Below are 14,385 nucleotides of genomic sequence, written 5' to 3'. Positions count from 1 at the left end.
GTGCACATCCATGAGGGGGATGAATGGAAGACAATATTTAGCACCACCTCTTGCCAGTTTGAATATTGTGTGATGCCATATGGGCTATTTTGCATGCCCAGTGTTTTCCAGTGTCTGATCAAGGATGTGCTCAGGGACATGCTCAGCTGCTATGTCATTGCATACATTGACAACAGCCTCATTTACTCACCTGATGAGGAGAGCCACAAGGAGCATGTGAAAGCCATCATGAGCTGGTCCTAGACAAGCAGCTATGCGTCAAAGCAGAAAAATGTGAATTTCATGTGCCACAAATTTCATTTCTAAGCTATGTGATCAATGCTAAGAGAGTCAGCATGGTTCAGGACAAGATGTCAGCAGTGACAACATGGCCAACCCCCACAACTGTAAAGGAGCTCCAGTGATTCTTAGGCTTCGCCAGTTTTTATCGGCACATCATTGGGGGCTTCAGCTCTGTTGCTGCTCCCCTCACATCCCTGATTAAGAAGGGCCCCAAGTGCCTCCAATGGAACCCAGCGGCAGAGAACACATTCAACCAGCTCAAGTCAGTCTTCACCTCAGCCCCTATCCTCAAGCACCCTGATCCCACGACACCCTTCATTGTGGAAGTGGACACCTCTGAGTCAGAGGTGGGGGCAGTGCTTTCACAACATTTTGGAGAAAAACCTAAGTTACACCCAGTGGCATTCTTTTCTAGAAAACTCACACCAGCAGAGCAGAACTATGACATTGGTAACCGGGAACTCTTAGCTATCAAACTAGCCCTAGAGGAATGGAGGCACTGGCTCAAAGGAGCCACACACTCATTCAGTATTTGTACAGATCACAAAAACTTGGAATACATCAAGTCAATTCAATGATAGAACCCGCATCAAGCATGCTGAGCTCTCTTCTTCACTAGGTTCCAATTTACCATTGCATATTGACCTGGTTCCAAGAACATGAAGGCTGATGCCCTATCTTGACTCCCCCACAACCACTGCCCAGGAACCAGCACCTATCCTCCCACCCAAGTGCTTCATCAATGCACTTATGTGGGACATAGACAAGCAGCTGGCACAAGTTTAACACTGTCACATCCCAAAAAGCTGCCCCTCAGACCTGAAGTAGGCTATGTGCTGCCACAGGGCTGACTCATCACCTGGGCGCTTCCTCTCCAGCCACAGGCCACCCTACACAGTAAATTTGCCAGTGTAAAATATGCAGTGTCAAAGTATTTTAATTCTTTCGGAGTTCTTCCAACAATGGACAGAGTAAAATTGAACAAGATAATGTCCAATGTTGGTGAAAATAATTGGAGTTAACAGAGGTTTTACACTGTCAGTGTCACATATTTAGTGTTAAAGTAAATTGACTCTCTGAGTTAATTCTACACCGATTAGAGCACAATACCTTCCAGTATAAAAAAAAAAAATTACTCTGAAAAGCCCCGCCCACCAACTTCCCCGGTCAAACTGACAGTGTTGACTCTACGCCATCTTCCTCACATTGAAAGATTGTGATAAGTTTTTCCAAATAAACTATTAGTTGTTGTTTTTTTTCATTCAAGCAGAATCTATGTGTAAGAATAAAGGTATGTCATCATTGACCATACCTGTCAACGTTGGGTATGTGTCTTCAAATACCGAATTTCAAATGGCTAATGTGATATCAGGTCGGCGGCTAGCTTAAACGTACCAGCCACATGGAGATAATTAAGGCTGACCACGCAAAGCCAAACTGAACAAAAACAGCACGAGGTAACGTTAATGTCAGTGAGGATGGGCTGTTGTGTTGTGTGTCATGCTTGCACATTTATTCCAGTAAAATAGCCAACACTGCACGTGTCGGGAGTCAGCTAAAGTAGCTAACATTAGTAACTTGGTGTCTGTGGTGGCTAACACAGCAATGCTGCGGGGAGATAAACATGCACGCTGGCATGAAGATTTTAGTTGAATGTGGCCTTGAATGAATCGGTTTCCGGTGTCGGTCGGTGCAGTCGGTGCTCCGGATGTGTTTACATGCCACGCACCGTGGCTGCTAAAACATGGCCACTGCCGCTAAAATTTCATACACCGATCAATGATTTTTGTTATGTTTTACTAGCGTGGTGTGAGCACGTGAGCACAGGATGTCGTGTCGTCAGCTGTGGGGGCTGGGGAGGTGGTGGTGCGTGCAGAATGGCTTTAATTGTAAATTGTGAATCACAATAAATTGGACAGAAATACTGTGTGTGTGTGTGTGTGTGTGTGTTGGACTTTGAAATATTTTCATACCCACATTTGAGAGCTTTGTTTTCCCGTTTTTTTCATAATATTTTATATTTTCTTTTCTTTTTTTTCAGATTGTTCTGTAATGTACTGTGGTGCTCTGGTTGTAAGTAATAAGTTGATGTACTTGATTCAAAATTGAATTGTGTGTGTTTGTGATTTTTAAAGCTGAAATAGGTCATTTAAGTTTGTCTATTTACCTTTTGTGCCACAGCTTATACTGCTGTGTTGTGGATCACAATGTTGATTTCAGTTTGCTGTCTTTGCAGATACCATCATGTTAATCAAAATCAGAATCTATAATATGCAGAAATATGTCAAGATAAATGAGACAAGCCTTGAGGAATTCTTAAATTCTGGTAAACCACAGTCAGTATGACACTGTCAGTTACACACCGTTGTTAAAACTAAAGGAATTAAGAGTGTTGGTGTGTTCATCGTTTTTTTTTAATTGAAAATAATCGTCTTCACCTTTTTGGCAAGCTACCCTACATATGGGCATGTTTAGGGGTCAGCAATTAAGATCTGAGTTTTGTGGTTGGTTTAGTTGAGTTGTATTTACAGTTGTACACCATTAAAAGATTCAATGGCTGGCAGCATCAGTGCATTAGTAGCATGTTAGCACCTCAGATCATGCTACTAATGCACTGATGTGTTTTTGGAGAATGGCCTTGGTTAATCTTGAGCATTTTGTATGGATTGAAATCTTGTTTGTTTGTTTGGTCATAGCTTTCTTGAAGTTCTCAGTTCCACCAGTCAGTGAAGGTGTCAATGTTTTTGATGAAACAGGAACTGAGGTGGATGCGGAGGTCTTCTCTGACATAGCACAGCAGCCCAACACTGGTGTACTTACAGTACCATCAGATTTGATGACAGTATAATTGCTCTTTATTGAGCCTATTTAAGTCACTATAATCAATGGAATGTACTGATAAATTGTTTGTTATTGTTAAAAAATAAAATAAATTGGTGTTATTTTGTCCTGTCTCTTTCTCTTGAACTACAGATTTCAAGGAAACTTTGTCCAGTAGTTCCCAAGAAATAAATTCCAGTGCACTGTCTCCTGGTAGTATTTTATGTTTAATTTTAATGCCAATATTTCATGTTTTCTTTGAATAAATTGGTAGTAAGTTATGGATATAATTGTGTTTGTGTTTTTTTTCCCCCTGCAAACATATTAAGTTTTGTGTCATAGCTCTACATGGTGAGCCATAACACTGGGACTACACAAGTAGATCATGTGTAACACTGGTAGGAGTCAGTTAAAAATCAACACTCTGGAGTAATTTCTTAATCAACATGTAGTGTTAAGTAGGTTTAACACCGGAAAAGTTATTTCTTAACACTTAACTCTTCAGTGTTGAATGTGAATAACACTATGGGTGTTATTTCTCATATAGTGTAAAACTTGATTGACATGTCTTCTGGGCTGCCAACTCTCACGCAATGAGCGTGAGACACACGCATTTGACTGTCTTCACACGCTCACACGCCATACCTCCGATTTCTCACGCTAGAAAAAAATCTAGTTTATCTATCTGATCTAGGCCAACCACTTGCGATCAATCGATTATGCCTTACGCACGGCTAAACAGGCAGAGAGGTGTTCCCTTCTGTACACACTCCCCTATGGTAGGTGGCGCATCCAATGATGCTGCACTCGCCGGAAGTTGGATAATTGCCTACTGTCAATTTAGAGGAAGAGGAGAGAGAAGAAGGTATCCGAGTTGAAGACGGGTGTCTCAGACAGGTTTGTACATATGCACGCCAATGTGTGGCATTACTGGTGTAATTATGAACTTATATAAATTTTCTTAATCGTTTTAGCCTATAAGTGTTGTGAGAATATTTAATGCCATATCGAGAGCTGTGTACTAGGCATGATAAATCATTATAGGCCTACTGCCGTGCCACAGCCTCTATCTTCCCCAACAAGCAGCATGGGAGAGCACCTCCTTAGCACACGTTTATTAAGGTGCATTTTTAGTTTGTTTACTGTATGTTATCATACTTTATGACTTTATTTGAAGCCATACTGGAAATGTTGTAAAATAAAGTGTAAGAATATAATCCTGAATACTCCTAAACCTACTCTTGTAAATGCGCGGCCCAAGGGTGACTGTCGTTTAGTGTAGCAGTTTAGGGTTTACTTTAGGCCAGCTACAATACAGTACGTGCTGCTCTGTACATTTTTGCATTTCCACATGTTCTGTTCCCGTTTCATATCTTGATTTTGTCTATGTTTTTGTGTGAAACATCCTGTTGAACTGTGCATAACTCTTGTGTGACCTTGATACTGAGTGTGCAAAGCACATTCCGTAACTTTCCACTGCTGATACTCCCTACGAAGAGTATATAAAGCCCCGACGCAGCTGCGCGTTAGGGCACGACTGAGAATAAACCAGATTGATTTAACTCATGTGGTTTGCTCTCTTTTTGTCCTCGGAGTACTCCTTGTAACGCATCTGAACAGCACGCAGCACAATCCTAACAATTTGGTGACCCCGACGTGATACTCTCAATCAGGTAAGACATGTTTGATTGACTACCTGGTTGGAAGTAGCTCCGTAGTGCCCTAAGGAGGGCTTTGTTTTCCCTGGTTCGAGTCCAGGAAGAGCGCGCTATAGAAATTTGTGTAGCGCCCTAAGGAGGGCTTGGTTTTCCCTGGTTCGAGTCCAGGAAGAGCGCGCTATAGAAATTTAGATAAATATCTGCTGTTTGTTTCTGTTCAGATCCGTTTGCTTTACTGTATGATGGGGGGCTCGTATCCTAAACCTGAGGTCACAGACACCCCGGCGGAATGGATGAATAAGTGCGGTTTAGGCTATTACGTTACGCCGTGGCTGGACAATTTGGCTGGGTGGACGGAGGCAAATCCTCAGATTCCATCGTATCCCCGTGATGGGACGTTTAATCCAGGCTTCCTTGCTTCAGCGCACCGTATGATTTACGAAAGCAATGGTTTGACATGAAGAAGGTATGGGATAAATCAAAGGGTGTTTACACCCCGAGACCTGTTTTAAAGGCTATTCCAAAACCAAAACTTTCTCAGTCAACCTCCCATGTAAAAGCGAGGGAGGAATAGTTACGTCCCACTCATTCCTCATCTCATATACATGTCCAGTAAATTTGTTAGCACATGATTTAATGTGCAAATTAGAAGTAAATCTCACATCCACTCCAGATGGACTAACTATTGAAGTAAGTGAAATGTGCGGTGTGCAGTATGGGTTTGGAAGCCCTCTGTATGTGTATGTCTGGCAGCTCTGTTCAGATCAGCTCACACAAACTCCAAAACACCTTGTACAGCTCGCACACTTGAACACCTCATCAGTTGACACAGATTATATGATGAGGAGCGTTTGCTCGAAATAGTCGATGTGTTGCAACCTAGAAATGACGTCGCTATGAATATAAAGGAAGAAATAGCTCCAGCTCAGGAAGGTGGCCGTCCGCGTCAACGCACCGTGTCGACATTTTTTTGGAGGGACACACCGAATGCTTTGCAGCTCCTGCGTGAGCAGTTAACTAGGTATTTCTCCGCCTGATGTTTTTGCCCTATCCAGTTCTGTGCTGCCACATAACATTCTGAACGCTGCTTGTACGTCCCAAGCTCCTTCCCCTGTTCTCTCTGCTCTTCCTAACACCCTGTGGGCGGATCATAAGGACGATGTGGGCTCTGTGAGCTGCTCTCCGTATGAAGCTGTTATTAAACACTCTACACCTGTTTATGTTAAACAATACCCTCTGTCTCCTAGTAAGCTCGATGGTATTGACAATATTCTAAAATCTCTTTTGCAGCAAGGTGTCGTGGTTCCTTGTGTCAGCCCGTATAACACCCCAGTGAACCCGGTCCCAAAACCGGATGGCACATGGCGCCTCACTCAAGACCTACGTAAAATAAATGAACTCATCGTTCCCGTGGCTCCAGTGGTCCCTGACGTTCCTTCTCTTATGTCTTCTATTCCGTGTGACCATGCTTATTTCTCTGTGATTGATTTGTGCTCTGCCTTTTTCAGTGTTCCTGTGGGCCATGAGACTCAGCCCCTGTTTGCTTTCACACACAGGGGAAGACAATACACGTGGACGCGGTTGCCACAGGGTTTCATTGACTCACCGGCGGTCTTCACTGCCGTATTGCGGGACGCGCTGGCTGATCTCTGTCTTCCCCGGGGCTCCACGGTGCTCCAGTACGCGGATGATCTCCTGGTAACGGCGGAGGATCAAGACGCTTGTGCTGCCGCCACATTGTCTCTCCTCACACTCCTGGCGCAGAAGGGTTTCAAGGTCTCCCGCACGAGGTTGCAGTTTTGCCTCACAACTGTTCGCTACTTGGGACATGACCTCTCTCAGGGTTCCAGGAGGCTTAGCCCGGAACGTGTTCAAGTCATTATGGACACTCAGGTGCCTGCAACCAAGCACGCTCTCATGGCATTTCTGGGCCTCATCAATTACTGTCGTCAATGGATCCCTGACTGTTCAATCTATGACAAGTGTTTGCGTTCAGCTATAAGTCACTCAGATCCTTTGACTCAGCCCCTGGTCTGGACTGAGGACATGCTAACGGCCTTCAAGGCTCTGAAGCAAGCTTTGTGCTCCGCCCCTGCTCTCGGGCTGCCGAACTATCGTTTGCCGTTTCACCTGTATGTGTGCAATCAGAAGGGGACCGCCTCTGGGGTGCTGGCTCAGGAGCACGGGGGGGGCATGCGACCTTGCGCGTTTCTGTCTAAAACTCTTGACGCTGTGGCACAAGGGCTTCCTGGCTGTCTTAGGGCTGTTGCTGCGTGTGCTCTCATGGTCACGGACGCTGAAAAACTTGTTTTGTCGCATCCGCTCATTTTACACACTTCACATGACGTCGTGTACATTCTGCGGAATCTTAGCACTCAGCATTTGTCTGCTCAGCGTCGCTCTGGCTATGAGTTTATTCTTTTGGCCACAGAGCATCTCACTGTTAAGCCCTCCTCGTCGTTTGATTCTGTCGCCCACGCTCTTCAGCGTCTTCTTAACTCACAGGATGACGATGTTGCGTTTGACTCACATGACTGTCTTTCTAATATCGTTTTTGAGACTAGCATCCACCCAGACTTACACTCCACCCCTCTTTCCACAGGCGATTCTCTTTTTGTAGATGGTTCCTGTTCCCGCCCTGCGGATGGTGTGTTCCTGTGTGGTTACTCTGTTTGTCGCCTCCCTGATGAAATTGTTGAAGCTCATTCTTTGCCTTTTTCTTCTGCTCAGGCTGCGGAGCTCTATGCTTTGACTCGCGCGTGTATTTTGGCTCAAGACACAGACGTTACTATTTACACCGACTCACGCTACGCTTTCGGCGTGGCGCACGACTTCGGCCGCATTTGGGCGTCTCGGGGGTTTACGACAGCCGACGGTAAGCCCATTTCTCATTCTTCACTTGTTACTGATTTAATCACCGCCTGTCTCCTTCCGTGCACGTTGGCCATTGTTAAGACACGCGCGCACACAAGAGGGGACTCATTTGAAGTAAAGGGCAATTCATTCGCTGATCGAGTCGCTAAAGCTGCAGCCGCATCCGGTGTCCTGCCTCCAGGCTTTAACTACGCTTTAGTTTCTACTGATCGCATGGTTAGCGCTGTCTTACCTGACATAGATCTCATTTCTATCCAGGCCTCGGCCTCTGTGGCAGATACGCAGTTCTGGGACGCCCAGGGCGCGACAGAGAAGAGTGGCGTTTTGCTTGACGCACAGGGCCGTCTTTGTTTACCTCGTCACTGTACTCCCTTTCTCGTCCGCGAGTTCCATGGTCCCACTCATCGCGGCCGAAGAGGGGTAGTGGAGGATATGAACAGAACATTCTGCATCAATAATTTGCACACAGACGCACACAACATTCTGGACAAGTGTTTAACGTGCGCCCAGAATAATCTATCTAAACCAGGCGCGGTACATCAGCACCTTCCCATACCCGACACGCCTTTCCAAGAATGGCAGATCGACTTCACTCACATGCCAAAGCAGGGCCCGTTCAAATACCTTTTGGTCATGATTGACAAATTTTCACGGTGGATTGAGGCTTTCCCGTGTAGCAAAGAGAACGCCCGAACAGCAGTGAACAAACTTACACAGGAAATTATCCCACGTTACGGTCTTCCGGTAGGAATTGACTCTGATAAGGGAACGCCGTTCACCTCTAAGGTAACGCAGGAGCTATGTAAAGACCTCAAGATCAATTGGCGTTTTCATATCCCATACCATCCACAGTCCTCTGGCATTGTGGAGCGCGCGAATAGAACAATTAAGGGTAAGTTGCGTAAGGCTATGCAAGACGCAGGCACGAAAAATTGGGTCCAAGTTTTACCGTTGGTCCTCGCTGATATGCGCATGACTGCTCAGGTCGCTCTCGACAATTTATCTCCGTACGAGCTCGTCATGGGACGCGCCTTTCCTGTCCCTTGGCGTAGAGGCATGCAGGTTATAGGAACGGGTGATCTTGAAGTACATCTCAGCGAGTACGCGGTGGGTCTCATGCGGGTGCTGGATGAGTATTGGGCGAGAGTAAATTCCAAAAAGCCTCCCATTCCAGAGGCACACACTCACCCCTTTGAGGTAGGGGACAGAGTTTTAGTAAAGAGATTCATTAAACTAAACGCTCCCATGGAGGAGTCACCCTACAGTGGGCCCACCGATGTACTCGCTGTAACTCGCATGGCTGTGCTAACGGACCTTTTTCCACAGTGGATCCATGCCAGCAGAATAAAGAAGGCTCCAATGTAATAGAAATCTATATTGTTGATGCTTAACAGACTTTTGTGTTTCAGAAAGTTGCTGTGACAATAGCTGACGGCCTTTTCAGGGATCCCCTTCCAGCATCTGGAGCAATCCAGTTTCGGCTGATCTACAAAGAGGGGATGGTTGGTGAGTCTTGCAAAGTTCTGGGCTGAAGAGTCTGAAATGCACGGGAGCCTGTGACATTTTTCGCCGTCTGCACTCTGTGAGCATTAGAGAACAAAGTCAGTGACCAGTATGACTTTCTTCATCATCGTGCTGATCTCAACGCTTGGGGCAGGGTTACCCGCACAAGCAATACACCGGGACCCAAGGGATAACGAGTTTTAGAAATATGTAAACTTCACTGTAAAAACATCAATGAATATGAGTAAACCCTGTTATGTGTGTTCTTTGTTACCCCATGACAGCAGCGCTCCTTTTCCGGTCCGAATAGCCCCGTCTAACTACTCTGAGGTTAATATGACATGGCTAAGCCTGTGGCCCGTTTCTTTTCCGTTGTTGCATGGATCGTATATATAATATGATGATCTCACACACAGGTTATGTCCCTGTGTCGGCCAAGACTGGGGTGTGAATAATACTCTGGGCTTGCGTCAGAGTATTAAAGAGGGGATTGTAAGAATATAATCCTGAATACTCCTAAACCTACTCTTGTAAATGCGCGGCCCAAGGGTGACTGTCGTTTAGTGTAGCAGTTTAGGGTTTACTTTAGGCCAGCTACAATACAGTACGTGCTGCTCTGTACATTTTTGCATTTCCACATGTTCTGTTCCCGTTTCATATCTTGATTTTGTCTATGTTTTTGTGTGAAACATCCTGTTGAACTGTGCATAACTCTTGTGTGACCTTGATACTGAGTGTGCAAAGCACATTCCGTAACTTTCCACTGCTGATACTCCCTACGAAGAGTATATAAAGCCCCGACGCAGCTGCGCGTTAGGGCACGACTGAGAATAAACCAGATTGATTTAACTCATGTGGTTTGCTCTCTTTTTGTCCTCGGAGTACTCCTTGTAACGCATCTGAACAGCACGCAGCACAATCCTAACATAAAGCAAGTAAGAGATAATATTACAAATGCAAGAAGAGCCATTAGCCACCATACCTATTGTTTATTTACAGGGTATTTATTTTTAATTATTTATGATGTATGTAATTGCTCAGTGTAGCTTTCCCTAGGTGTGGGTGGAGCACAGAGGACGGCAGGACAGAGATCAGGTTCAACAAACAGTTTTATTGTCCCACTTTTCAGGGAACACAATAGCTTTCACGCAGACACACGCACACACACACATCAGGTGTCTGGTTCGGGAGAGATCTCCTCTGCTCTCGCTCTCCCTCCCTAAATAGGGCGCGGTCCCTGGGAAGACACACAAACACAGGTTAATTGCCCTCAGGTGAAGTGAATCTGCCACTTACCTTCCCTGACTCCGCCCTCCTGTCACAGACCGGTGCTCGACCACGCCCCCGCTGCCACATACCCCCACCGCCCGACTCAGGCCGGGCAGCCGTCCGGCCCGCAGCTGACTCCCCCCCCCCTTGACGGGAGAGGAAGTCCGCCACGACCATCTGCGCCCCCGGCCTGTGGACCACCTTGAAATTAAAGGGTTGGAGCGCCAGATACCAACGGGTGATCCGCGCGTTGGCATCTTTCATGCGGTGGAGCCACTGGAGGGGCGCGTGGTCCGAACAGAGGGTGAAAGAGCGCCCCAGCAGGTAGTACCGGAGGGCGAGGACCGCCCATTTGATCGCCAGGCACTCCTTCTCAATCGTGCTGTAGCGCCCCTCACGCACTGACAGCTTCCGGCTGATGTATAGGACCGGGCGATCCTCCCCCTCCACCTGCTGGGACAAAACGGCCCCCAGCCCTCTGTCCGACGCATCCGTCTGTAACATAAAAGGGAGAGAGAAGTCAGGGGAGTGTAAAAGTGGCCCCCCACACAGTGCAGCCTTTACCTCAGAGAAAGCCCGCTGGCACTGCTCCGTCCACTGGACCGGATCTGGCGCCCCCTTTTTAGTGAGGTCAGTCAGCGGGCTGGTGACGTCCGAATAATTAGGTATAAACCTACGATAGTAGCCAGCCAGCCCCAGGAACTGTCTCACCCCCTTTTTGGTCTTGGGCCTCGGGCAGGCCGCAATCGCTGCTGTCTTATTAATTTGGGGACGCACCTGCCCGTTGCCCAAGTGGAAGCCCAGATACCGTACTTCCACCCGCCCAATCGCACACTTCTTTGGGTTGGCCGTGAGTCCCGCCCGTCTCAGCGACCTAAGGACGGCCCTCAGGTGTTGCAGGTGCCGCTGCCAGTCGTTACTATAAACGATAATGTCGTCCAGGTAGGCGGCCGCATAGGTGGCGTGGGGCCGGAGGACCCGGTCCATCAGCCGCTGAAACGTAGCGGGCGCCCCAAACAGCCCAAACGGAAGTGTGACGAACTGGTGTAAGCCGAACGGTGTGGAAAAGGCCATTTTCTCCCGGGATAATGGAGTCAAGGGGATCTGCCAATATCCCTTTGTTAAATCCAGTGTCGAGTAAAAGTGAGCCGTGCCTAGCCAATCGAGCAGCTCATCAATACGAGGCATTGGGTATGCGTCGAATTTAGACACCGCGTTGACTTTTCTATAGTCCACACAGAACCGGACCGAGCCGTCGGCCTTGGGAACCAAGACCACCGGGCTGCTCCAGTCGCTGTGGGACTCCTCGACGATGCCCATTTCGAGCATGGCCTGAAGTTCTTCCCGAACCACCTTTTTTTTGTGTTCGGGTAGTCTATAAGGGCGGCTACGCACTACCACCCCCGGGGGTGTCTCTATGTGGTGTTCTATGAGGTTAGTGCGACCGGGCAGGGGCGAGAACACATCCGAAAACTCGGCCTGCAACTGGGCGACCTCCGTGAGTTGGGTCGGGGAGAGGTGGTCTCCACAGGGGACCGGAGAGGTACGTGATGCCAAATTCCCTTTTTGAACCTCCGGCCCCAGCTCCGCCTTCTCCGGAACTACCGACACCAATGCCACGGGGACCTCCTCGTTCCAGAGTTTGAGCAGATTGAGGTGGTAAATCTGTAGCGCCCCACCCCTGTCTGTTCGCCTCACCTCATAGTCGACATCCCCGACTCGCCGTGTGACCTCAAAGGGTCCTTGCCACTTGGCGATTAATTTGGAGCTCGACGTGGGCAAGAGTACGAGTACTTTATCTCCCGGTGTGAACTCTCTAAGGCGCGTACCCTTGTTGTACAGGCGGGCTTGCCGTTCCTGGGCCTGCCGCAAATTCTCCTGAGTTAGGTGGGTGAGCGTGTGGAGTTTTGCGCGCAGGTCCATAACGTACTGAATTTCATTCTTACTTTGTGAAGGTCCCTCCTCCCAATTTTCCCGCAGCACGTCCAGGATGCCACGCGGCTTACGCCCATATAATAATTCGAACGGGGAGAACCCCGTGGAGGCTTGAGGGACCGCTCGCACTGAGAACAGCAAGGGTTCGAGCCACTTATCCCAATTACGTGCGTCCTCACTTACGAATTTTTTAATTATATTTTTGAGGGTGCGGTTGAACCGTTCTACTAAACCGTCCGTTTGTGGGTGATATACACTGGTGCGGATCGGCTTAATCCCCAATAACCCATACAGTTCGCGTAGTGTTCGTGACATAAACGTAGTGCCTTGATCAGTCAGAATCTCTTTCGGGATTCCAACTCGGGAGATGACGCGGAAGAGTGCCTCTGCAATACTGCGTGCTGAGATATTGCGCAGAGGCACTGCTTCCGGGTATCGCGTTGCATAGTCCACTAGAACTAATATAAAGCGGTACCCTCGTGCTGACCGATCTAATGGCCCGACGAGATCCATCCCAATTCTTTCAAACGGGGTCTCGATTAACGGTAGAGGGCGCAATGGCGCTTTTGGAATGGCCGCTGGATTTACTAACTGGCATTCGCGGCATGCCGTACACCACCTACGGACATCGCCGCGAATCCCCGGCCAATAGAATCGGGCCATTATTCGGGCTAGTGTTTTATCCTGCCCTAAGTGTCCAGCCATGGGATTAAAGTGAGCCGCCTGGAATACCAATTCCCGGCGGCTCTTTGGAATCAAAAGCTGCGTGACTCGCTCTTTAGTTTGAGTGTCCTGCGTCACTCGGTATAACCTATCCTTCATAATCGCGAAGTAGGGGAAGGACGGGGTGGCGTTCGGCGGGAGCGTTTGACCATCGATTACTCTCACTTGGTCAAACGCATGCCGCAGAGTCTCGTCTCGCGACTGCTCTAATGGGAAATCCGCGAGGGATTCCCCAATAGAGAGAGGAGGAGCCGGTGGCTCCTCACCCTGACGCGGAGATGACGTAGACGGCTCCGCGACAGCTGCTCCCGCCAAAATGACACCGGGACCTCCCCCTGTCAACTGGCAGGACCCACTCTCTACTAGGCGTGTCATTAAACCCCGAAATCCCGGCCAATCAGTCCCCAAAATTAACGAGTGGGTAAGGCGAGGATTAACCGCCGCCTTCACTATAAATTTTTCCCCTCTGAAAATAATATGGACCGACACCAAAGGGTAGCTATGAATATCCCCGTGCACACACAAAACCTTCACCCCTTGTGCTCCCCCCAATGCCTCGTTTTGAACCAGGCTTTGGCGAATTGAGGTCTGATTACAACCAGAATCCACCAATGCCTGATATGTAGCCCCTTGGATACTCACCGGTATGCGATACGCTCCGGCCCGATCGAGGGCGGCCTCTGGCGCGTCAGGGATCCGAACCACCGCGCCCACTTCCATTGCTGTGCACTGCTGTTGAAGGTGGTCCGGTTCCCCGCAGCGCCAGCAAACCGGCCCGGGCTTCCCCTCTGCACCGGTGCTCTGGGGCTCACTCACCTGAGGTGGGGGAGAGACAGACACAGAAGGGAGACACGGGAGGGCACCGCGGGTGCCGCGGGCCGGCAGGGGTGGTGCCGGCCCCCGCCTCCGCGGTGGGGGAATGGGGCGAGGACGGGACACAGAAGGAGGGGAGAGAGAGAGAGAAAGAGAAGAGGAGAGAAGAGATGTCGACATCCGCTGTCCTGCCGCCGAGACAGCCGCCAGATGATCCTCCGCCAGCTCGACTGCCTGATCCAGCGACGCCGGGCGGTGGCACTGGACCCACTCCGCGGCTCCTGCTGGTAAGCGGGCGATGAACTGTTCCAGTACCACCTGATCGACGATTCCCTCGGCGTCGCGATCTTCGGCCCTCAGCCACCGCCAGCAGGCGTCCCGGAGCTGCTGGCCGAACGCGAACGGGCTGCCGACTTCCTCCATCCGCAGCGCGTGGAAGCGCTGGCGCTGCTGCTCCGGCGTGCGCCCCACGCGCTGAAGGACAGCCCGGCGAAGGTCGGCGTAGGCC

The 14,385-nt window shown here is 49.0% G+C and overlaps 1 protein-coding gene across 1 annotated transcript; it reads left to right on the top strand.

Moving 5' to 3' along the window:
• Positions 1-4,747: 4,747 nt before the first annotated feature.
• LOC132890574 (protein NYNRIN-like) lies at positions 4,748-9,500 on the top strand. Its single transcript, XM_060927572.1, has 2 exons — positions 4,748-4,775; positions 6,317-9,500. The coding sequence occupies exon 2, from the start codon at positions 6,642-6,644 to the stop codon at positions 8,997-8,999; it is 2,358 nt and encodes a 785-aa protein (XP_060783555.1). The 5' UTR covers positions 4,748-4,775; positions 6,317-6,641; the 3' UTR covers positions 9,000-9,500.
• Positions 9,501-14,385: the final 4,885 nt, after the last annotated feature.

The sequence above is a fragment of the Neoarius graeffei genome, chromosome 8, assembly GCF_027579695.1.
Source record: "Neoarius graeffei isolate fNeoGra1 chromosome 8, fNeoGra1.pri, whole genome shotgun sequence".
Taxonomy (NCBI): Eukaryota; Metazoa; Chordata; class Actinopteri; order Siluriformes; family Ariidae; genus Neoarius; species Neoarius graeffei.
Note: the sequence above shows the minus strand (reverse complement) of the source record. Positions and strands in the feature narration are given on the sequence as shown.

Excerpts from the sequence above, each read along its gene's own strand:
- LOC132890574 (XM_060927572.1), top strand. The coding sequence starts at position 6,642 with ATGGACACTCAGGTGCCTGCAACCAAGCACGCTCTCATGGCATTTCTG.